General features: G+C 36.8%; 1 protein-coding gene across 1 annotated transcript in view; it reads right to left on the bottom strand.

Moving 5' to 3' along the window:
* ccdc39.L (coiled-coil domain containing 39 L homeolog) overlaps positions 1 to 23545 on the bottom strand; it is a 33569-nt gene extending 10024 nt beyond the window's left edge. The window contains exons 1-14 of the mRNA XM_018263672.2: positions 23277 to 23545; positions 19668 to 19787; positions 19146 to 19292; positions 17465 to 17623; positions 17131 to 17223; positions 15441 to 15569; positions 14295 to 14486; positions 13567 to 13670; positions 12494 to 12626; positions 11353 to 11547; positions 10223 to 10387; positions 8774 to 8911; positions 8095 to 8303; positions 3458 to 3581 (exon numbers count right to left, since the gene is read on the bottom strand). Coding sequence (XP_018119161.1) covers positions 3458 to 3581; positions 8095 to 8303; positions 8774 to 8911; positions 10223 to 10387; positions 11353 to 11547; positions 12494 to 12626; positions 13567 to 13670; positions 14295 to 14486; positions 15441 to 15569; positions 17131 to 17223; positions 17465 to 17623; positions 19146 to 19292; positions 19668 to 19787; positions 23277 to 23366 — 1998 coding nt within the window. The 5' untranslated portion in view covers positions 23367 to 23545. The remainder of the gene's footprint in view (positions 1 to 3457; positions 3582 to 8094; positions 8304 to 8773; positions 8912 to 10222; positions 10388 to 11352; positions 11548 to 12493; positions 12627 to 13566; positions 13671 to 14294; positions 14487 to 15440; positions 15570 to 17130; positions 17224 to 17464; positions 17624 to 19145; positions 19293 to 19667; positions 19788 to 23276) is intronic.
* Positions 23546 to 23893: the final 348 nt, after the last annotated feature.

Below are 23893 nucleotides of genomic sequence, written 5' to 3'. Positions count from 1 at the left end.
TATAAAACTTTTTTTATAAAAAACAGTTTTTTGCAAAAATTGAAAAAATCAAAGTCCCATGGTGATACCAACCTAACTAAAGTCCATAAAGATTCCAAAATTTTAGAATAAACAAAATTAGCGCACAAAATACAAAAAGTGTATAAAAGTAAAAAATATGTTTATTTTTAATCAAAAAATCTTACCCTACCAGATGATGGGCAGCGGGGTACCTGTCCCTGTCATATATTATGGGAAATTATCTGTAAGAAAAAAACAACAGTTTACTTATAAAAAACATGCCAAGTTGTACTCCTCGTTCAAACCCTTAGGTTGCTTAGATTGTAGGCGCCAAATCCAAAAACATTCTCTTTGGTGTAACAGTTTCTTTATATCCTGCCCAGGCCTAGTGACCACCCGCTCCAATATTTGCCAGCGCAATTGCGCCACCCAATTCTAAATTATGTAGAAATGTTATTCTAAAGTATTGGGGCATTTTGAAGGCTGATCCGAAATATGGACATCTGTTTCAATCGCCACCTCTCTTTTCATATAGAAGGGGCAGAAACATAGGTGACTTAATCAAACCCAAACCAAAGGGTAAAATGGATGTCCATCATTCGGTTAAGTCTAATGGTACTTTCCCCTGCAGAAACTGCGGACATTGCAACGGCATTATTCCAGGGGATGTGGTAATGCACCCATCACTCGCTACGAAACATAAGATAAAAGGTTTCTTTACATGTGACACCTCGAATGTGATATATTGTATAAAATGCCCATGTGGAATGGCCTATGTAGGCCAAACCACGAGACCTATTAAGACTCGGCTTAACGAGCATAAATCTGTAATAAGGAATTACAAACCAACCACTGGCATACCACGACCGGTCGAAGGTATGATGGAAGATGAGATAAAGGATAAAAAAGATAAAAAAGAGAAGAAAGAAATGTTGTTGGCAAGACATTTTTTTGCCCATGGCCACCGGGTGGCGCAATTGCGCTGGCAAATATTGGAGCGGGTGGTCACTAGGCCTGGGCAGGATATAAAGAAACTGTTACACCAAAGAGAATGTTTTTGGATTTGGCGCCTACAATCTAAGCAACCTAAGGGTTTGAACGAGGAGTACAACTTGGCATGTTTTTTATAAGTAAACTGTTGTTTTTTTCTTACAGATAATTTCCCATAATATATGACAGGGACAGGTACCCCGCTGCCCATCATCTGGTAGGGTAAGATTTTTTGATTAAAAATAAACATATTTTTTACTTTTATACACTTTTTGTATTTTGTGCGCTAATTTTGTTTATTCTAAAATTTTGGAATCTTTATGGACTTTAGTTAGGTTGGTATCACCATGGGACTTTGATTTTTTCAATTTTTGCAAAAAACAGTTTTTTATAAAAAAAAGTTTTATAAAAATGTTTTAAAAAAATGTTTTTCAACCTTGTATGAGAATTTATGTATCTTTATTGGAATAATCTTTTAAAATGCACTTAGCACTGCTATCACATGATTTTATTATTGCACCAATCACTGCTTTTGTATGGCTATTTATGCTTGTATGCACTAATTACCGTAGGCTTGACAAAGGGGCGTGACCCCGAAACGTTACTCACTTCCGCATTAAACGTGCAAGGGGATCCTTGCTTGCAGCAGCCTGTGTGCCGTGGATTTCTTTCGTATAGTTTATTTACAAACCCATGGAAAGCAACACTAGACTTCCAGTTCAGGAATGCTGTCTTTCATCCTTTATTACTGTGAATTTTCAATCCAGCCCAAGGTGCCCCGGATGCAAGTGCTCAGTACATAAGCACTAACGTTGTGCAGTTTTGTGACACATATTGCTCTTGCACTTGTGGACATGGATTTAGCTGGTTTGATGAAAGCTTCAGAACGTGTACCTCAGTCACTGGACTACAATGCCTGATGGTTCAGCACTATTCAGGGCCGCCATTAGAAATCACGGGGCCCCGTACAACAAAATATTCAGGGCCAGCCCACCCCGGCCCCCAAGCCCCACCCCAAGTCCCGTCCACACTACAGTTAAAAGACCACATAGACGTCGGTGCTAAAAAAGGTAACCCCCCACACACACACACGTTATAAAAAGCTATTGATGGTCAGGCCCCCTTATAAGATAAAAAAAACTGTGGTGCCAGGGCCCCCCATAAAAGATTTTTTTAAAAATTGGTGGTCAGGGCGCCCCTGCAAGTTAAAAAAAAAATTGGTGATCGGGGCCCCCCTATAAGTTAAAAAAAAACATTTGCAACCAGGGCCCCCCATAAAAGTATTTTTTTCTAAAAAATAATTGGTGATCCTGCCCCCCCCAACAAGTTATAAAAAGCCATTGGTGATCAGGGGCCCCCCTGCAAGTAAAAAAATTGCTTGCCAGGGTTTAGTGTCTAACGGGGGCCCGGCCATGCTTCACTTACTTGATTAGCCGGGCCCCCGTTTTCAGCATGCTGCACAGCAGCTCTGTGCATGGAAGATTTTCTCCTATTAAGATTTCCTGTACCCTCATGGTCCTTTAAGAATAAGTCCCGGTAAAGCTGTACAGGGATTGAATAAGGGGGATCCAATCCCAATGCAGATTTACCAGGACTTATTCTGAAAGGACCAATGAGGTTACAGTAAATCTTAATAGGAGAAAATCTTCCATGCATCACGCTGAAAGCAGGGGGGCCCGGCTAATCAAGTAAGTGAAGCATGGCCGGGCCCTCCTTTAGACACAAAATCCTGCGGGCCCGTGACAACTGTCCGACCCTGTGACCCCCTGATGGCGGCCCTGGCCCTATTATTATACAGATATTGCCTGTCAATCACGTGTGTGACTGAATTACAAACACTAGACATTATTGTGGGCTGCCCATTAACGTGACAAAGTCAGAGACAACACAGAGGTTATGAAACTGTACTTTACACCCCAAACTGCGAATGAACTGTCCTTCTCTTCTCATTTCCTGCCTGTGTCTAAAGCAGTTTACTATTATATATATTGTATATGTGTATATGTATATGTACTCCTTTGACTAGCAGAAACTAATTATAGCATTTTGCTTAAAGGGGTTGTTCACCTTAAGGTTTACATTTAGTATGTTATAAATGGCCTATTCTTAGCAGCCTTTCAACTGGTCTTTAGTTTTTGAATTATTTTTCTACCTCTTTTGACTTCTATGTAGGCGCTCCTCTATTCATATTCCTGTCTCTCTTTCAAGCCACTGCGATTGCTAAAATAAAATTGGGCCCTAGCAACCTGGAATTTCAACAAATAATAATTAAATAAACAAATAATAAAAAAAAAACATTAAGACCAATTGCAAATTATTTCATAACAGCACTTTTTACATCAAGCGAAAAGCTAATTTAAAGGTGAACAACCACTTTAAGAAGTTTGCATACCCTGGACCATCTTGTTTTCCTGTCTGTGATTAGCCTATATACTATAGATTGTATAAGTGTGTTTCTTAATATTACCTTAATTACGTAATAGGCCTGCGATTTTTCTTCTTCACCCTCTGGTGGCATCATTGAAATAGTTATTATTTCGAATCTCTTCTTCATTTTCTCAACTTTTGCAAGTCTCTCGTTTAGCTCTGAACTTAAAAAAAAGGACATGTGGAAAATTTAAAACATTTTTCAAACTAAAAGCACTTTTAAAAAGCATGTTACCTTAATATGTTAATACCTTTGTGCTATGTCATACTAGGGGGCACATTTACTTAGCTCGAGTGAAGGATTAGACTGAAAAATACTTCGAATTTCGAAGTATTTTTTTGGCTACTTCGACCATCGAATTGGCTACTTCGACCTTCGTATCGAACGATTCGAACTAAAAATCGACTATTCAACCATTCGATAGTCGAAGTACTGTCTCTTTAAAAAAAACTTCGACTAGCTACTTCGCCAGCTAAAACCTACCAAGCACCAATGTTAGCCTATGGGGACCTTCCCCATAGGCTTTCTAAGTCATTTCTGATCAAAGGAAAATCGTTCGATCGATGGATTAAAATCCTTCTAATAGAACGATTTTTCCTTCGATCGAATGAAAGGCGGTAAATCCTTCGACTTCGATATTCGAAGGATTTTACTTCGATGGTCGAATATCGAGGGTTAATTTACCCTCGATATTCGACCCATAGTAAATGTGCCACTAGGTGTTTTGTTTGCAGTTACAAGGAACTATCACAGCATATCACCCCATGTTAAATTCAAAATATAGTACATCATTTAGTGAAATCAGCATCTTTTGTGTGAATGTATTTTTAAAATGTATTTCCTTTTTCTCTGGAATATTAAAAAAGTACCTTGTACTTGATCCCAACTAAGATATATATATATATATATATATATATATATATATAATTCCACTTGTATTGGTTAGTAACAGCACTCACGCTATGTTCTCTTCTTTTATTGTCTGTGGTGCACGTCCCATTGAGGTTTTCCGGTCTTCCCTCGTTATATAAGATACAAAGATAGACAGCACTCACAAATATTATGCAAAAGCTTGTATTAAAGTGAAAAAAGCATATACATCACCATGTACACATTATGTAGCTACATAATGTGTACATGGTGATGTATATGCTTTTTTCACTTTAATACAAGCTTTTGCATAATATTTGTGAGTGCTGTCTATCTTTGTATCTTATATATATATATATATATATATATATATATATATATATATATACTCAGACATCAAAAAAGGGAGGACGGCACTCCGATACGTGGAATATGCTTTTTATTCCAGATACATACAAGGATCCAACGCCCTACGCGTTTCGGGAATCACTCCCTTAATCATAGGCATACATCTTGGACCAAACAGACAGGTTATATACAAAACATGAATAGCGCCCTCTACTGGGCTCAGTGTAATAATACAATTTAAAACACATATATTTTATTATCTGTTAAAACCAGTCTACTAAAGGTCAAAACCTCGTCTTCCATATTAAAAACAGACAATCCTTGTAGAAATGTGTGGGTTTTGCTAAACTCCCTGGAGAATGGGTAGCCGATAGTTAATGCATTAATGATTCATAATCAACGAACAAGAAGTGAACCTTTACAGTAAAAAAGGTTTCAAAATGCATATATATAATGTATTTAGATATGAAAAAAGTAAAAAGATGTAAATGGGGAAGCATCAATAATAATGAAAAAATAATAAGCAAAAAAACAAAATGAAAATGAAAAATAGGAAATCAATAATAAGAAGGGTAGGAGAGAGAAATATTTATTGCTAGATACCACTCCAGTTAGGAGCCTCAGCACCTTAATATAGATATAACAAATCATGTCTAGTATTCAGGCCATTAGGTAACCTGGTCACCAATTTTAGGATCCAGAACGCCTCTCTCAGATTTAATAAATGCTCGGCATCTCCACCCCTAAGGGGTAGTTTCACCTGTTCAATAACTTTAACCGACAGATCACGGATTCCTTTATTCGAGCATAGTGCAAAATGTTTGCCAACAGGAGTCCCCTCATCCTTATTCTCAATCGATCTAATGTGCTCTCGTATCCTTTCTTTTAGACAGCGGGTCGTGCGGCCCACATATTGCTTATTGCAACTTAAACATTCCAATAAATAAACCACATTCTTGGTATTGCAATTAAAAAAACCATTACTGTGGAACACCTTACCCGTTGTACTAGATCTGAAAGTCACCCCCGTGGAGATAACTTTACAGGTTTTACAAATATTAGCCCCACATCTATAGCTACCCTTCGTGGACAGCCAGTTACCCCTGTGGCTCTCACTTCCTGTAACCACTAAGCTGGGCGCCAACATTTTCCCTAAAGTGGGTGCTTTCCTTGAGACACATTTGACGTTAGTAGCCGATAAAACTCCTGACAATTTTTCATCGTTGTACAATATTGGAAGGTATCTTCTGACAACATTACAGATTTTCCCAAACTCCTCACTGTACTCTGTGATAAAAAATATATCATTGTTACTCTCATTAGTATTCAAATCCCGATTTGGACTGGCCAAGGTATGCGATCTTTCATTGATGCGAATTTTACTCGCTTTATCACAAGATGTTTTAATCATCTCCTTGGTATATCCACGCCTCAATAGTCTATGTCCCAAAAGCCCTGACTGTTCGTTAAAGGTAGTGTCCTTGCTGCAATTTCTCCTATATCTAACGAATTGACTGTAAGGTATACCTCGTATAGTATGCTTGGGGTGGCAACTATTGGCCCTTAAAATAGTATTCCCCGCAGTGGGTTTCCTAAAAATGTTGGATTCAATTTTGCCAGTGAATATATCACCTTCCAGTGTAAGATCCAAAAAATTAATCTCTGATTTGTTATAATCAAGTGAAAACTGAAGGTTGTGTCGATTAGTGTTTAGAAAAATGTGAAAATCATTAATCAATTCCTCCGGTCCATGCCAAATGAACAGAAGGTCATCTATGTAGCGACCATACCAAATAATGTGCTCACGATAGGGGTTTTTACATCCATAGACGTTGGACCGCTCCAACCAACCCATGTAGAGGTTGGCATAGGTGGGGGCAAAGGAAGCCCCCATTGCGGTCCCCCGTCTCTGGAGGTAGAAATCCCCATCGAAAAGAAAAAAATTGTGCGTTAGAAGGAACTCCAGAACCAAGAGAGTGAAATATGTGAGGTCCCTTGTGAAATGTTGTGTATCCTTTAGGATTTCCGAAATAGCATGTATACCCAAATCATGTGATATAGTTGTATACAATGATTTAACGTCCATAGATATCCATCTATATGTGTCCAGCCATGTCACACTAGACAGTCTATCCAACAGGTGTCCTGAATCCCTAATATAGGAGTCCAGCCTAGGGACAAGGGGCTTGAGACCTGTGTCAACCCAGTCGGAGAGGCCCTCATTGATTGACCCTATACTCGCAACAATGGGCCTCCCTTCAGGGGAAGTGCGGGATTTGTGGATCTTTGGGAGGTGGTGGAAAATCGGGACCACCGGCTGGTGTCTGACTAAATAGTCAGTGTCCCGAGAATCCACCACGCCCAAAGACACCCCATGGGCAACCAACCTCTCAATCGCTTTACTGTATTCCGATTGTGGGTTGGAAGGTAATTTAAGATATGTTTCTTGATCATCAAGCTGTCTTCTAGCCTCATTTAGGTAGTCGGTGGTGTCCATCACCACCACACAACCTCCTTTGTCCGCCTGTCTAATCGTAATCTCTGTATTTTCTCTGAGTGTATTAATAGCTTGCCTCTCCTCCTTGGACACATTTCCAGGGATTCTGCCGGTAATCCTGGCATTTAGCTTGGTAAGGTCTTTTTCAACGAGTTCCTGGAAAGTGTCCATCGAGGTGCACCTAGACTGCAAAGGATAAAATCTGGAGGGTAACTTTTTATCTTTTGGTAATTTCACCTGATCCAGCTGCTCACCCATAGCCTGAAGCTCATCCGGGCTCTCACGCTGCATAATATAAATATATATATATATATATATATATATATATATATATATATATATATATATATATATATATATATATATATATATATAAAATCCTTATTGGAGGAAAAACAATCCTAATGGATTTATTTAATGTTTAAATGATTGATAAGTAGACAAAGTATGGTGATCCCAATTACAGAAAGACCACTGATCCAGAAAACCCCAGGTCCAGAGCATTCCAGATAACAGGTCCCATTTACTGTATGTCATCTGCAGCACATAAAATCACTGCTCTGCTTCAGCGTTTACAGAAGGTAATTATTAGTAACAGGTTGCATTTCATAAGATCTCTTTATTTTTAAAGTAATGTTCAAAAAAGTCAAAGTGTTACAGTTTAGTTTGTACAATTATATTTATACACCTTATATGACTGGAAGTATGAGGAATTTGTCAACTTGACTTTGTGTCACTAGCTCTCAGGCAGCAATTGCTAGCTAGGACCATGCGTTGCCATTCTGGCCCTGACTTGACAATGAGTGCCACTACATTTTAATAGAGAGTGGGGATATATTGCCAATGGCACATCATTACTGGAAATATGTACAGGATTTCACATGACAGGGAGTCTAAAAAAAAGAACATTGATTTTTGTGTCTGGCAAACAGAAAGTCTCAATTACAAATTTCTAATGTACCTTATATTTTGGCGTTCCTGATCCACGTATCTTATATGTGATTTAAGCATTTCTTTGTGGACTGAAATCTCTTCAGTTCGTTCCTTCATTGCAGTTTGTAACTGCAGCTTGCGTTTTTCCAGAGAGAAAACATCATCTGCCTTACTGAAGAGCATGTCCCTTAGCCTTTTAATTTCCAGCTTTAGAATATTGTCTTCAACCATTAAATCCTAAAACAACATCATTCAGAAACTGAAAATGAATCACTACTCAGCAACAGACACATTCCAGGGCTTCATAATGCACTGAAAATATATGATTATATATTGGAGTGCACCACACATGGGACTATATATACAATTATAAGAAAATCAATATGGCTAAAATTTGCCATAGTTTAGAATGGTTATAAACCAGTTTAGAGAAGGCAAATACTTTTTGGATGAAAACAGTAAAATATCTATTTAGAAAAAAATTATTTAATATATTGCAAGAAACCTAATACTTGGCAATAAAACGTATTAGTAATGTATTAAGTAATATTTTGGCATGAACTTGTGAAAAAAAAATATTTGCACTTGAAATTAAGTCTTGTTTCTCTTCATTCAATAGGATTGTAAGATGACAGTTGTGGCATGCCTTAGGGCAATGAAACACATACATTCTACAATATGCACATATATAACATGTATAAAATTACCCGCTTAGATGCTTTACTCTTTTTCAGAACCTTTTCAGACATCATATTAAAGAGATATAGTTCTTCTTTTTTACTGATCAAATCTTCCTTTTCCTGGCCAGTTTTTTCAAGTTCTCTTTTGATATAACGCACATCCCCCTGTTATCAAGATAGCAAATGTTGTTATAGAAACTGTCAACACCAACTAACTTCACCAACCAACTTTTTAAAATATGAATGAGCTTTTAATTATATCAATAAGGCTATATCAGATCAATGAAACTGAGAGACATTAAGGGGCAGATTTACTAAGCTCGAGTGAAGAATTCGAATGGTAAAAAATTCGAATTTCAAAGTATTTTTTTTGGGTACTTCGACCATCGAATTGGTCAAATTTGATCGAATCGAATGATTCGAACGACTCGAAGAAAAAATTGTTAGACTATTCGACCATTCAATAGTCAAAGTACTGTCTCTTTAATAAATACTTTGACTTCATACTTCGCCAGATTAAACCTACCGAGGTTCAATGTTAGCCTATGGGGACCTTCCCCAGCACTCCAAGGTTTTTTGATCGATCGCTTAAAATCGTTTGAAGGATTTTATCTTTCGATCGAATGATTTTTATTCGATCAAAGCATTTGCGCTAAATCCTTCGAATTCGAAGGATTTAACTTCGAGGGTCGAATTTGAGGGTTTATTAACCCATATTCTAGGCATATTATCAGTTTCCCAGCTGCCCCAGTCATGTGACGTGTGCTCTGATAAACTTCAGTCACCCTTTACTGCTGTACTGCAAATTGGAGTGATATCACCCCCCCCAACAGCCTAACAACAGAACAATGGGAAGGTAACCAGATAACAGCTCACTAACACAAGATAACAGCTCCCTGGTAGATCTAAGGACAGCTCTCAACAGTAAAAATCCAGGTCCCATTCGACACATTCAGTGACATGAGTAGGAGAAATAACAGCCTGCCAGAAAGCAGTTCCATCGTAAAGTGCTGGCTCTTTCTGAAATCACATGACCAGGCAAAATGAACTGAGATGGCTGCCTACACACCAATATTATAAATAAAAAAAATACACTGGCTGGTTCAGGAATTAAATTTTATATGGTAGAGTGAATTATTTGCTGTGTAAACAGTGTAATTTCATGAAAATCATGACAGTATTCCTTTAAAAAATGGCTACTATTCAAGGTTACAAAGAATATTCTCGAGTATATTCGTTTTTTCTCGAATTATGAAAAAAACCAAAACTCGATTTTTGATAAATTGGCCCCATAATGTACAGTAATATTTCAAAGAGTATTTTTTATGATGATTATTGCATGAAAGTTCTAAAATACATATCTTAATATAGACTATTGCTATATACTTTTGCTCTGACAGCTCTTTACCCAATGATGAGCATCTAAATACAGGACAACCTCTATATCTTGGAATCTGTAAAATCACAAAATAATACCTGGAGTTTCTTGTGCTGGGTATTCAATAGATTTAGTGCAGCTTTGCGCTCATCAAATACTTTTGTAAGCTGTGATACTTTCATTTCCAAGGCTTGCTTTTCATCTGTATTGACCTCACCTTTTAAACGTGACAGTCGCCTCTCTAATTGCTGGATTTGGAAATCCTGTTTAAAAACATATGTTTAATCATCATCATACAATATTAGGGGTCATTTACAACTACAATATCCCAATTATGGCTGCATCAATTTGTCAGCAGATATTTTTATTATTATAATCCATTATTCCAGTTAAAAGTATTTGTTATCAACATGAACTGTGCTTGATGCTACTGCCCCTTCAGGGCTCCTGTGCTGAATTTTGTGTAGTTGTTCCTATTGACACAGGAGAACCCTGAAGCTAACAACACTTCCAAACCAGGTGATAGCTCAGGGGTTCCCACAGCACATCATTCTCCACAGCACAGTTGCACTCAAAGAATTTATGTGTTTCATTCAACCCAGTGTTAATGTAAATAACTATCATGTTTTTTCCCATTAAATTGCTTTTTTCTTCATCTGAACTTTTTTCAGGTATTTTAACCCTACTTCATCCATAATGCAGTTATAAAGCTAAACATAAAATGCCATATAGTGCCACTTGCAGTTAAGTGTAAAAATCTGCAGAAATGCATAAACAAGCAATAAAAAACAATCATTGCTTTGAAAAGGTCACTAAATTATGCCCAGGTACATTATCAACATTGCCTAGCTGTTTTTGTCTAGAGATGATGGGAGTTGCAGTTCAACTATAGCTGGAGAGCCATAGAAGCTGTTTCTGGCTTACCTAACCTCTTGCCTTTTCCTGCTTGAGAACAAAAACACAAAGAGACATAATTGTCAACAAAGGGAGCTATCCTCCACATAATTCTTAAAAAAAGTCACATCAAATGACTATAAAAGTGTACTGGGTTTTGAGTATTTTATGGGGAGTTTGGGTAGGATTTTCTTGTCCTGAGCTGTCCCCTGGTCGGCTATAAATCTCTAGTTTTCAGCTAAAAAATATGCACCGTAGCACCTGGTATATTGCATAACCACTTATATGAAATCTTAAAAATATGTATATCAATTAAGAAAAAAAAGATTTCTACCTGACTGTACATAATTCCTTGCTGCTTTAGAGCATGTGAGTCCAGTTTTTGCAGTTGACTATTAAGATTCTTGAGTGTAACTTGGCCTCCATTGATTTCTGCTATGATGTCCATTTCTTTTGATTTACACTCATGCAGCTCCTGAGATTTTTTGAAATGTACATCCCTTATCTGTTTTAACTGGCCTTCAAGATCCTGTGTGTAAAAATAACAACATTTAATCACTGTGCAAAACAGCACATTGCGGGAAAGCAGCATATAAATGATTCATTGTTAAATAAATAATGCAATCAATTAGAAATGTACACTTGTGACCAGTTTGAAGCAGTGTTACAATATTGAGGTTTTATCTGACAAAATAAATATAATATAATTGAAAGAGAAGATGCCCTTAATACTAATTTATCGCTTTGGTAGACAGAGAGGTCTGATTCAATCAGTACAGCTTTGTAATAACAGAAAGGAAAGGAAAGAACTCTTCTATCCAATAATCCTATGGTTCATTTCTAAAAATCAAATTCATCAACTTGCTTAATACATATAATTGAAAGTGATTACACCTTAACTGTATGATTACGTGATCTTAAAAATATAAATAGTGGATATATCAATTCATTAAAATTTAATTATTAAGTTACGGAATTTATAGTTTTTAAATTAAAGTGATAATACATTGATTTTTTTAAGAAGGGCAGACTAAATCAATTTAATTCGACCAATTCATTAATTAACAATTAATTCATTTGCAATTGATCCACTGCCTAAAGTGCATAGGTGTTAAAAATAAATTAATTAAGATACTTAAAGTGCATTAGTCCAACATAGGACTTAAAAGAATATGTGAAGAATTAATATATGAACCAAATTAATTAACGATAAATCAATTACCCAGCAACTCAACCAGATATAGAAGGAGGAAAATTGATATATAAGAAGGTGGAGTTGTCCCAAAACTTTCTACCTATTGCAATTACTATCCCTGGGACACCACAAAGCAAAGAAAGGCAGGAAAATCAGGACCGTGGTCTTGATTTTTAAAACTGGCCTTTTATTGTTACCCTTATCACATAAAAATCTTTTTCTTGCTTTTATGAACATGTCAGTTGTTACTGATGTTTTGAGAAATATCTTTGACAATTACCTTGACAATTTTTTCTTGCTCCTTGAACATTTCTTCCATCCGTAAAGCTTTTTCCTCCAGACTTAAGGCTGATTCAGTAACAAACTTGAACTTGTCAGATAGGCCATCATTATATTCTTTTGCCACTTGTAGCCTTCAGTACAAAAAAATATTGTTAGGCAGCAGGTTAAAAAAACACTGTATTTCATAATAAAGAGATGTATTAAACAGTTTGAAAACAACAAGAAATGTAAGTATTTCTTTTAGGCCTAGTCTAAATAAATCTACTTTTTTAGATAAATAGATAAATCAATAAATCAGTTAAAGGCAAATACATTAATAAAGGTACCAGTTTATAGATGTGCATTAGAATACAGAACATTATAAAATGCTAACATGCTCTATCAAGGCAGCTTGATTGCAGTCATTCTACTTTCTATATAGAATGTAAATAGAAATAAATCTTAGTTTGTGACCAGTTACACCAGGGAAAAACAGGTGAGTTTCTTAAAGGATAATAAATCTCCCTCTGTTATGCTATGCTACATACAGTATGTTACACCACTTGGTAGTTTATTACAAATTAGAGGTGCGGTACCTAGTCTCATTTATATTACCCCTGTGTACTAAAAACAGCTCACCTACATGCCTCCACTGGTCAACCTGTCTCTTAAAGGACAAGTCGCAAAATGTTAGGCTCCCCCAGGGAATCCAATAACTTTGTTTTCCTTGGGCTGATGCCCTTTTTGCAAAACAATGTGACATTTTTATAGCAGCACTAGGCCACCTGCCTTTCCCTAGCTTAGACTTGTATCTTTAGAGCAGAGTAAAATTGTATGGTACTGTGATAGAAAGGCCAATGTCACAAAAAGGAGCACACCCAGCTTTATGACTTTACAAACCACCTACATTTTACTGTGACCTGTTTGTTGTTTTATATATATATATATATAAATATATATATAAATATATATATATATATATATATATATATATATATGTGTGTGTGTGTGTGTGTGTGTGTGTGTGTGTAAGTGTATTCTACAGCACTGAAGATTTTGTCAAAGCTTAAATAGGAAGAAGTAAATAAATACCTGTTTTGTCTGTTCCGGATATCTTTCTTTAGACTGTTAAGCTCTGTTCTCATAGACTCTAAGTCACTAGCTGTCCTATCAACAACACCTTTAAGAGAATCCAGCTGTCAATCAAAAGGAATATGTCATGATTTATAAACAGTATTTAATAAGTGAAAACATTTTTAAAAGAAAGCCAATTCTCTCAGTTGCCTAAAAAAAGCAGGTGCTTATTTTCGAATTCCAGGTTTGGTGACCTGGAGGAGAAGTTTTGGTTGCATAAATACCAGGTGCACTGCCAAACTAAGCCTCAATGTAGGTTGACAATCCACATAGGGGCTACCAAATGGCCAATCACAGCCCTTATTTGGCATCCCAAGAACATTTTTCATGCTTGCGTTGCTCCCTAACTCCTTTTACTTCTGAATGTTGCTCACGGGTTCAAAAGGTTGGGGATCCCTACTCTAGACATTTTGGGGGCCTGAAAAATAATTTTCTGTGGGACCCAGTAATATCTACGCCACTGCTCCTCATCCATTGCCCCCTTTTTAACCTGCCTTCCTAAACTATTTTGACCTGGTGTTCCACTACCGTCTCATTTTAAATATACCCCTGCTTTCACAGTCTGTTTCTATCACTTGATGACACCAACAAAACATTTAAATAGCTAGCTGTATATATTAATGGCAAGTAAATATTCTTCTAAAAGATGCTGTTGATGTATATTTGCTGTAATTAAGGAAGGCTACCTCATCTTGCAGACGACCTCTGATGATCTCTTGTTCCTGCAGCTCCAGTCTCAGCTTTGCAGCCTGCCGTTCTGCAGCAGAAATCTTTTTCTCATACTCCTTATTATTATCAATTTCACTTTGCAGGAACTGAATTTTCTCTTTGATTATACTTTCTTTCTCTCTTAGCTCCTGTTTGACCTGAGCTAGTAACTGGAATAAAAATGCATTTTATACAACTGCACACATTTAACAGTCATAAATATACTTAATCTTTGATTACTTATAGAAGAAAACAATGAAATACGAGCAATTATAGGATATAGTTAGCTATACTTGTCTAATCTGCTTATACTTACATAATGATTTGTATACTGTATGTATTATACTTGTATAAGCAGTTGGTTACAGAACAGAAAAAAACAAAATAATGATTAGATTTGAGCAGTGGTGCCCAAAATGTAATCTTAATCTTCCAATAGATCTTAAACCGATGACTAGTAAAGCATTCTCCAAATGCAGCTCCACTGTATCAGCCTAATGAGAACTACATACTACAAAAAGAAAATATGTGTTTTTCACTTAATAAAAGTTGTCTCACAGATGAATGTAATTGAGATGACACCAATTAGATGGTAAGCTCAGCAGGGAAGGACCGCTGCTGTTCTGGGCAATGTTTAATTTTTTTTTAGTTTTTAATTATTTGCCTTCCTCCTTTGCCTCTTATCAGCTTTCTAATGAGGGGGTCACTGACCACGACAACAAAAAAGCCATTGTTCTCTGAGGATTTATTGTTACTGTTATATTTTAATACTTATAAAATCTTTCAATTGAATTAAAAAAAAAACAATTGCAAATTGCCAAAAGTTTATTTAAAGCTAAACTCCCTTTTAACCCACTTGATATTTGTAGAAGTTTATATTTATATTTTTTTATGTATCTATTGCAATGTTTGCTTCATTTTCTGTGGTTATCATCTTGTAAAAATATACAATGCTCTTTATAAAAAAATATATATAGACATACATCCATACAAATGGATGGCTTTTCTAATAGCACAGTAAAGTCTGGTCACACCTTGTAAATATTAATATTAACTTTTCAGAAGAACAGAGCTGATAAGTATCAAGAGAATTCATGATGAAGCATGTAAAAAAGAGTTTATACCAATGCCCAGTGATCAATGTCCCGGTCCCTTTTCTGCATTTGGTCTATAGTGCTTTCCCATTGTCTAATCAATTGCTGTCTTTCAGTGTGAGCTTTCCGAAAATCCTCAGCTGTTTTGTCCAGCTCTATCTGTAAAGTAAAAAAAAGCAGTTCATTTTAAAATATTACATGAACATAGTTTGTGGCTTACCTATACAAGAGCCTATCCTATACTGTATAAAAGAGGAAGAAATATAGTGTATTGTATATGTTGAAAAGAGTGTGGGAGGTATAGGAAGAAGGGATTCACTGAATCCGAATCCTAATTTGCATATGCAAATTAGAGGTGGAGAGGGGAAACTTTTTGTTACAAAACAAGGAAGTAAAAAATCTTTCCCCTTCCCACCCCTAATTTGCAAATGCAAATTAGTATTTGTATTCGGCCGAATCTTTCGCGAAGGATTCAGGGGTTCGGCCTAATCCAAAATAGTGGATTCAGTGCATCCCTTATAGGAAGAAGAAAAGAAAAAAGTAAAAATTTAATTATAAAACCATTTAACCTCCAGCCACTGCAGTTTAACATAGTGTTCCCATGCTAGTGTGTACACTATATGATACTGTGTGCTGGTACACTTAAAGCTTCAGTTAATGGACACTATGAAATAACAAAAACATCACTGATATTTCTTCCTCACATTGTGTGCCTCAAACCACCCAAAAGAATGACTGACCTAGGACATTTAACTATCATGGTCATTACTAATATACAGTAGAACCTTGATTTTATGTTTCCCAGGGGATGGTGTCAAAACAGATTAAATTCTGGGAATTACAAAATGTAGGGGAAAAAGACACCACTCGCCTGTATGGGACAACAACAAAAAATTGGGTCAAATCGGGGAAACCATAAAATCTGTGTACGTTAACTCAGGGTTCTACTGTACTAACATACAATATTTGTTTAAAGGAGAAAGAAACCCTCTGTCCCATCTCAGGCTTCCTCCAAACACCCCCTCTCCTTGCATTCTCCCCTCTGTTTAATTAGTGTCACAGAGCATACACAGTTGAAATTTGTAGCCATATCTAGATCAGCTTGCATGCTCTTGTGCCAATCTCTAATAGAAGAGAACCTAGAGTGGTATGAGATGACCCTTGCTGTGCAACTAACTGATGGAGTGGTGAACGAGCCTTGTTTTTAAGAAGTATTTCTGAAACTGAGCATTTACAAAAGTAAAAATGAATACTCATCCAATCTTTGGAGCCATTCATTAATTCCTGCATCATGGAGGCCAAAGGCCCGCACAGCCCTCAAGTAAGTGCTAACACCTGGGGAATGCAGTGCACTGAAGATGATTAAATGAGTATGCATTTTTACTTTATAAAGTCTTGATTTCAGGCATACGGGTGTGGAATCTGTTATCCAGAAAGCTTGGGACCTGGGGTTTTCTGGAGAATGGATGAAATAATCCAAATATTTGGGATAGTATTTGCCTTAAGGTTTGGTTATGATATTATATTTATTCAAGTTTTCCAATATCAATATCGTTTATATAAATCTTTCCAGTAAATATTTGATCCATTCAAAATAAATTCTTCCAATTAATTCTGCAACAACAAGTTCCACTGATCATTCAGCACTGACCAGAATCAATGTTCCCTAATGAACATTCATAAAGCCCCTAAGAAAAGCTTTTGCCATATAGGATCTCACCTGTGCAGTAATAGTCTCTGTCAACTCATTGTCCATAAGTTTACGTTTCTGACCAGCCTCCAGAGTCAGTTTTTCAATCAGTAGCGACAGTTCCTACAAAATCAAAAAATATATTAATTTTCAATAAAATAGTACTTATTAGGAGTTTTATGGAGTATAGTATTAAAAGTTACATAATGTGGCACAGGTTTGCAAAACATATATTTTTCATTTTTCTTTAAATTTCTTTTAATTTTCCCACACATTTTTCTATTAACGACTTTTATTTCAATTTCCCATAAATGTTTGTTATCACAGCAAAAACTGAAAAAAATCTTAAATATTCCTTTCTTACCTTTATTTTCCCATCATCTTTCTGAGCATATTTTTGTATCGCCATTGAATCTTCATCTTTGCGTGTGGATTCTTCAAGCCAGGCTTCCAAAGTCTGTTGGTCCCAGTTAAGCTGACGCTTGAGCTTTTCCAACTTTTGAGTGGTTTTGAATATGTTGTTCTAAACAATTGTAAGAATAAAACATAAACATGTATGCAGTTCTTGGGCTATTAAATAAGAGGTTAAACCAGTTAAATACACAAACAGCTCATGTATGAATATAAACAAGATCAGATTTTTGCTATTACAATTCACACTTGTTTATTTTGCATTCATCTTAAGGAAAACTATAACTCTCAAACAAAGTAGGTCTCTATAAAAAGATATTGCATAAAACAGCTCATATGTAAAACCCTGCTTCATGTAAATAAACCATTTTCATAATAATATACTTTTTTAGTACAGTCACAAAAATTGTCAGAAAAGGTCAAACGCAGTATACTACTGCAAATTCATGGTGCATTTATTTCCACACTACATGTTTCGAGCAACTGCTCTTTTTCAAGTGTTTTGGTGTACATACTTTTTGAGTAGTATGTGCTTTAGGGTAATCATAAATAGAACACTGCCATTTTAAAAAATAAGGGCAACCCCCTGGGATCGTATGATTCAAGGTGCACACAAACATGCCAAACAAACTATACTTGTTAGGTCACATGTGCCAATTAACAGACAGAGTTCTGTCTTGTGCTTCCACATGTCTTCCTGTTACAGTTAGGGTTGTAGTATTTCTGGTCAGGTGATCTCTGAGGCAGCACACAGACCATCACAAAATGGTGGTTCAAGGCAAGAGATATAAATGGGCAATATTTACTTAAATATATATTCCAGTTTGATAAGATTCTTTAATATGCCACTTAATTTGATATAAACTATCTGTTGCTGAAATTTTCATTTTGGGGGATAGTTTTCCTTTAAACTATTTGTTACTACAGTTGTGACAAATTTTACTGCCGTTGATGAAAATACAATGACCGCTTGATACTGCACAAGTGTGTATTTTTGGTCTAAAATCTGAAATAAGCGCACAGTGACAAGTGGATGCAACTGAAGGGAAGTTGGAATGGGCAGTACTGGGTCTTTTACCACCAGGGAGGACCTGCCCATCATTACCCTTGTTCAAATTTCATGCAACATGTTCAGCATAGATACTGATCAGATATAGGTACAGACGAGGCCAATGTCACCAGTCATCTAGCGGTGATTAAAATGGCTCTGTCCACATCTCAATGCTGTTATTTACTTGTGCAGATTACTAGTGGCAGATTTACTAAAGGGCAACTTCACATTTTAGTAAATTAGCGTTGACTGAGCAAATTTTCTCCGCTTAGTGCCCATAGAATGGTTTCATGCACATCCATTTAGCCCATAGAGTGGTTTCATGTACACCATTAAGCAAAAACACTCACTTGAGTTTTTTGCATCGAGGTCCAAAATTGGGAGTGTAAGGGCATTTTAGCATACAATGACCTCTGCTGTTTTCAGCTGGATGGCAGTAGTAAACAAAACACACATTAGCGATAAGAATGGACACAATCTTTACCCCACACTATGACACAAAGGTTCACATTGTAGATTATAAAACTTCAGAAAAGAACATCTTTTGCTTCAAATATGACGAAAAAGAAAAAAGTAATTTTACTTCATGGCTGTTTTTCTTTTCTCTTAAGGAGACAAGCTCATTTTCAAGCCGTTGAATTTCTTGCTTCAGGCGACCAATTTCCCTTTCTGACAGTGTCTTGAAGTGTTCTTCACTTTCTGTCTCATTTTCTCTGGCCCTACAGAGGGACTGTGAAAATAAAGTTTAATTTATCATCTTTTTCACTGCAAACACAAAATAAATTGCAAACACATCGGTAAATATATAACATGATGGCAAGATACCTTGATCCCAGACACAAGTGGAAAATAAGGGGTGCAAAATTGTCTGCTTCATGCACAGATTAAAGATCTCCCCTGCCTGTATACATAATGACATGATTTCTTAAAGTCTTATATGAAAGGAAGTAGGCATCACTAAATATTATGAAACTGTAAGCACTTGACAAATATTCAGATAACGAGCTTCTAAATACGGAATTCCTATATTAAGTATTTTTGTTTTTTTACTTGCATTGCAGCACTGTCATGTAATATTATGATATCTGAACTGCAGGACACTTACTTGAGTGTATGTCAGCTCCTGTCTGACATTTCGGAGATGATTTGCCATTGCCTGGATTCGTTCTTCGAATTCCTTCACTTGGTTTAACAGCTGCATCTTTTCCTTTTCTCTCTTCTGCATCTAAAATAATATGATGTACAATGTGTCATTTATTAACTTTTAGTAGCAACAACAGAGTATATTTTGCTGTAAATTCAGTATATATGTACAGTATTTCAGATTCAAGGCTAGTGACACAGGCAAACATCCAGGCTACTGGAAACAAAAGACTCCCCTATCACTTGAAAGATAAAGTCACTTACTGACCATGTGCATATTGTTAGATGTGGAAGCAGCCAAATATAATGATCCTGAATGGGGCAGAGCTTCCAGACAGTGTCCATCCTTAGCATGCTAAATGTGATCATCTTGTCAGTCATATTGACACATAATTGAAATAAACGTTATTACTATGCCTGTTTCATCTGTTTCTGTGGTTCACCTTTAAGGTAACTTTTAGTATGTTATAGAACAGCCAACTTTTCAACTGGTTTTCATTATTTATTTTTGTATAGTTTTATAGTTATTTGCATTTTTCTTCTGACTCTTTGCAGCTTTCAAATGGGTGTCACAGACTCCCTTCTAAAAAACAAATGCTCTGCAAGGCTACAAATGTATTGTTACTTTTCATTACTAATCCTTCCATTCAGGCCCTCTCCTATTCATATTCCAGTCTGTTATGCAAATCAATGCATGGTTGCTAGGGTAATTTGGACCCTAGTTACCAGATTGGTTAAGATGCAAGTCGAAGAGCTGCTGAATAAAAAGCTAAATAACTCAAAAACCTTCAATAATAAAAAATTACCGTAAAACACATTGAAAATTGTCTTAGAATATCACTCTCTACATCAAACTAAAAGTTATCTTAAAGGTGAACCACCCCTTTAAGCATTAAGTCATGGTCAGGAATAGGTCAGTAAAATCTTTGTGCTGTACAAAAGATAGGGCAGATGACTTAGAAGTAATATGTTTGCCCAGAGAATACTGTAATCATAGAGCTGGGCAAATCACACAAGGTAATACATATACATACATATTTTTTGAAGGAATATAGTGCAAAACATCAATCGATTTTATTGTCTAACCTTGTAGGTTTATATTTATATAGGTATATTTGCTGAAGAAGGTTTGAAATACTGCAACATTTTCACACTACATTCATTTATATTTAATTATATTTATTTCTTTAACCAGAATATAAGTGAAATATGTGAGTCAGCATATATCTATATGTCCTGGTTTCTTCTTTTGGACAAAATAAGAGAAAAAACATGGATATATTATTATCTGTCACCATTACTGAAATACTGTTGAAACAATGGAACTTTTGTTACTTTTCACTATCTTGACTATTTCCATTAATATATCAACAACTACTTTGACATGCCTCTTACACTGATGAAATGTTTTGAAGCTTTATACACAGGTACAGGTATTGGATTGGTTATCCAGAAACCCATTATCCAGAAAGCTCAGAATTACGGAAAGTCTCTCATAGACTCCATTATAATCAAATAATTAAACTGTTTTAAATGATTTCCATTTTCTCTTTAGTAATGAAACTGTACCTTCTACTTGATTCCAACTAAGATAAATAAATCTTAATTGGATGCTAGATAGTACTATTGGGTTTAATTAATGTATAAGTGATTTTTTAGTAGACTTAAAGGGCACCAGACATGGCTGTTCGCAGTGGGAGCTCCCTCCCGGTGCGGGTAGCGTATCGCTGGCAGGGGGGATTTTTTTAAAAACAAACTACTGTTATCCCCAACCAGAATGTGGGCTCAATTTATCATCCTTTTAAGGGGCAGAACTACCAGGGGTGGAGAGGGCCCACGACCCTTCAGGGCCAGTCTGGCATTCAAACCAGCGCAAAACCACTAGAAAAAATACATGTGTAGGTCCTGGAGGCATGGCCTGCACCCAGGCCCGGGAACTGCTTGTTCCGTTACTGATCATTTTACAATTTTCACTGCAAAGTACTAATTCAAGGGCTCCTTCACTAAGGCATGATGCTGGTAGATACCTAAGGCTCTAAAGATGGGGCACATAGTTGCTTCCATACATTAGTTATTTAATAAAGATCCTTTTTACTTAAAAAGAATCCTTAGTGTTCTGGAGTCTCTGTAACAACTGAATATATGAGGCTATTTTTCTATATTAGGATAATGCTAAGTGCTGTGTACTTAAAAAACTCCTGAGTGCCCTGGAGTCTCTGTAACAACTGCATATATGAGGCGGGCTTCTTCAATTAGGTGAGCACCAGGTATTTTTGTTGTTTTTAATGAAAATAATGACAATTTTGTTGGCATCGATCAGCAACTTTTTTTTACCTACAATGCACCTTGTCCCTGTATGAAGAACCTAAGGCTGGTGGCACATTCTTCATTTTCTCAACCTTTATTTCTAGAAAAGTCCAGTTTTCTGCAGGCACTGCCAGACACAAGATCTGCTTGCTAGGACACACGGTGCAGATTTATGTGCAAAAATGCTTACTTTGTGTTTTCACTTCAGATTCACTGTGTGTGTATGTCCTGACAGGGGGATGTTGTGCCTGTCAGAATACAGGGTGGTAGACATTGGAAAAGCTTCTTCTTCACCTGTGTGCTACTAGCCTAACACTGTTGGGCATTTTCAGTGCCATATCACTCTGGCCCGTTCAGAATACAAAGAAAAAGAAAAGAAACAGGCGGCGGAGATAAGAAGAAATTGCACAGTGATCCATCGGAAGAAATGTAGTTAAAGTTTACTAAGGACTCCTAATCTTCTCCATTTTATTATGTTGCTATGGATAGTTATCCCTGGCAAAGCAATGTGTCAGCTCCCACTCAGAAGGATACATGTAAATATAGTGTATTCAGAGGTTTGTGCATGCATGTGAAGTTATGGCATCAACAAGTTATGGACACATATTCTAAAGATGGATGGAAGGAAGTTGGAGAGAAAGCTAAACATGGGGGTAGGTTTGCCACCTTTTCTGGAAAAAAATACCGGCCTTACTATATATTTTTCTGTTTTCCCTATTAATAACATTGGGATCAGCCATCATTTTTACCGGCCAGGTGGCAACCCTACATGGGGGTGATTGTGGCTGTCCAGCCAAGCTATTTCACAGGACCGGACTGAGAATTAAAATAGGTCCTGGCATTTCAGGTACACAGAGGCCCAAACATCCCCCACCAGCCCACTAAATACTGACTTTCTATGGCACCTTGTAGCAGCCTCTCTGGCATTTGCCAGAACCCACAGATTGCCAGTCCAGGCCTTTTGACACCTGAAAACAACATTGATGTATAGTTGTATTGAACTGACAGGTAGAGAATCATGACAATAAATACAGGACAGCTGCCAAGCTGTAGACCCTTCCCTTGCAGCACAGTTAACCCTCCCTTCCCCTTCAGGCCTGGGCTGGCAGTGAATGCTGGGAGTTGTGGTTTAATAAAGCTGGGGGAGGAGCCCAGGCAGCAGGTTGGGGTTTCAGGGATAAAACTGCACGTCATGCTGAATGCTAAGTGGAAAACGAGTGAAGGTTATACAAAAAACAGATGTTCGTGGTTCCCATTTGCTCACCGCTTGCTCTAAGGCTTTATTCTCCGCATTGGCCACTGGAATGGCATAGCCATCGTTCCATCTCAGCTCGTCCAGCACCTGACGGTTCATTGTAACAGAACAGGCAAATACAAGCGAAACACTAAGTGTAACGGGTGCGAAAGAGTGGGGCTCCCGGTCTCACAGCGCTGCACTTCAGCCTCCCGATTCACCTCTTCCCTGCGCTGTTGTGGGCGCCCTTAGCAACCAAAGCTCTGTAACCAGGAAGTGCAACTAAGCAGCCTGACCAGTAACTCTGCGGCGGCGCTTGTCTCATTGCCAGTGGAACAAATCTACCGACATAAAGGAGTGAAGTGATTGGTTGGAAGGGGGTGATTCGCCTTTAAGTTAGTCTATTATAGAATGGCTCATTATAAACCACTTTTCAATGGGCCTTCATTTTTTTCTTGTTCATAGTTTTTGAAATATTTGCACTTGTCTTCTGTTTGCTCTTTTTACATGGGGGTCACTTGCCCAATGCTTTGTAAAGGCTACAAATGTATTCTTATTGATCTTATTACTCATCTTTCTATTCAATCCCCCTCCTATTCATATTCCAGTCTCTTAATTATATTAATGCGTGGTTGCTAGGGTAGTTT

This window comes from Xenopus laevis, chromosome 5L, assembly GCF_017654675.1.
Source record: "Xenopus laevis strain J_2021 chromosome 5L, Xenopus_laevis_v10.1, whole genome shotgun sequence".
NCBI classification, from domain to species: Eukaryota; Metazoa; Chordata; class Amphibia; order Anura; family Pipidae; genus Xenopus; species Xenopus laevis.
The sequence above is the reverse complement of the archived record's forward strand: the minus strand, read 5'-3'. Positions and strand labels throughout refer to the sequence as shown.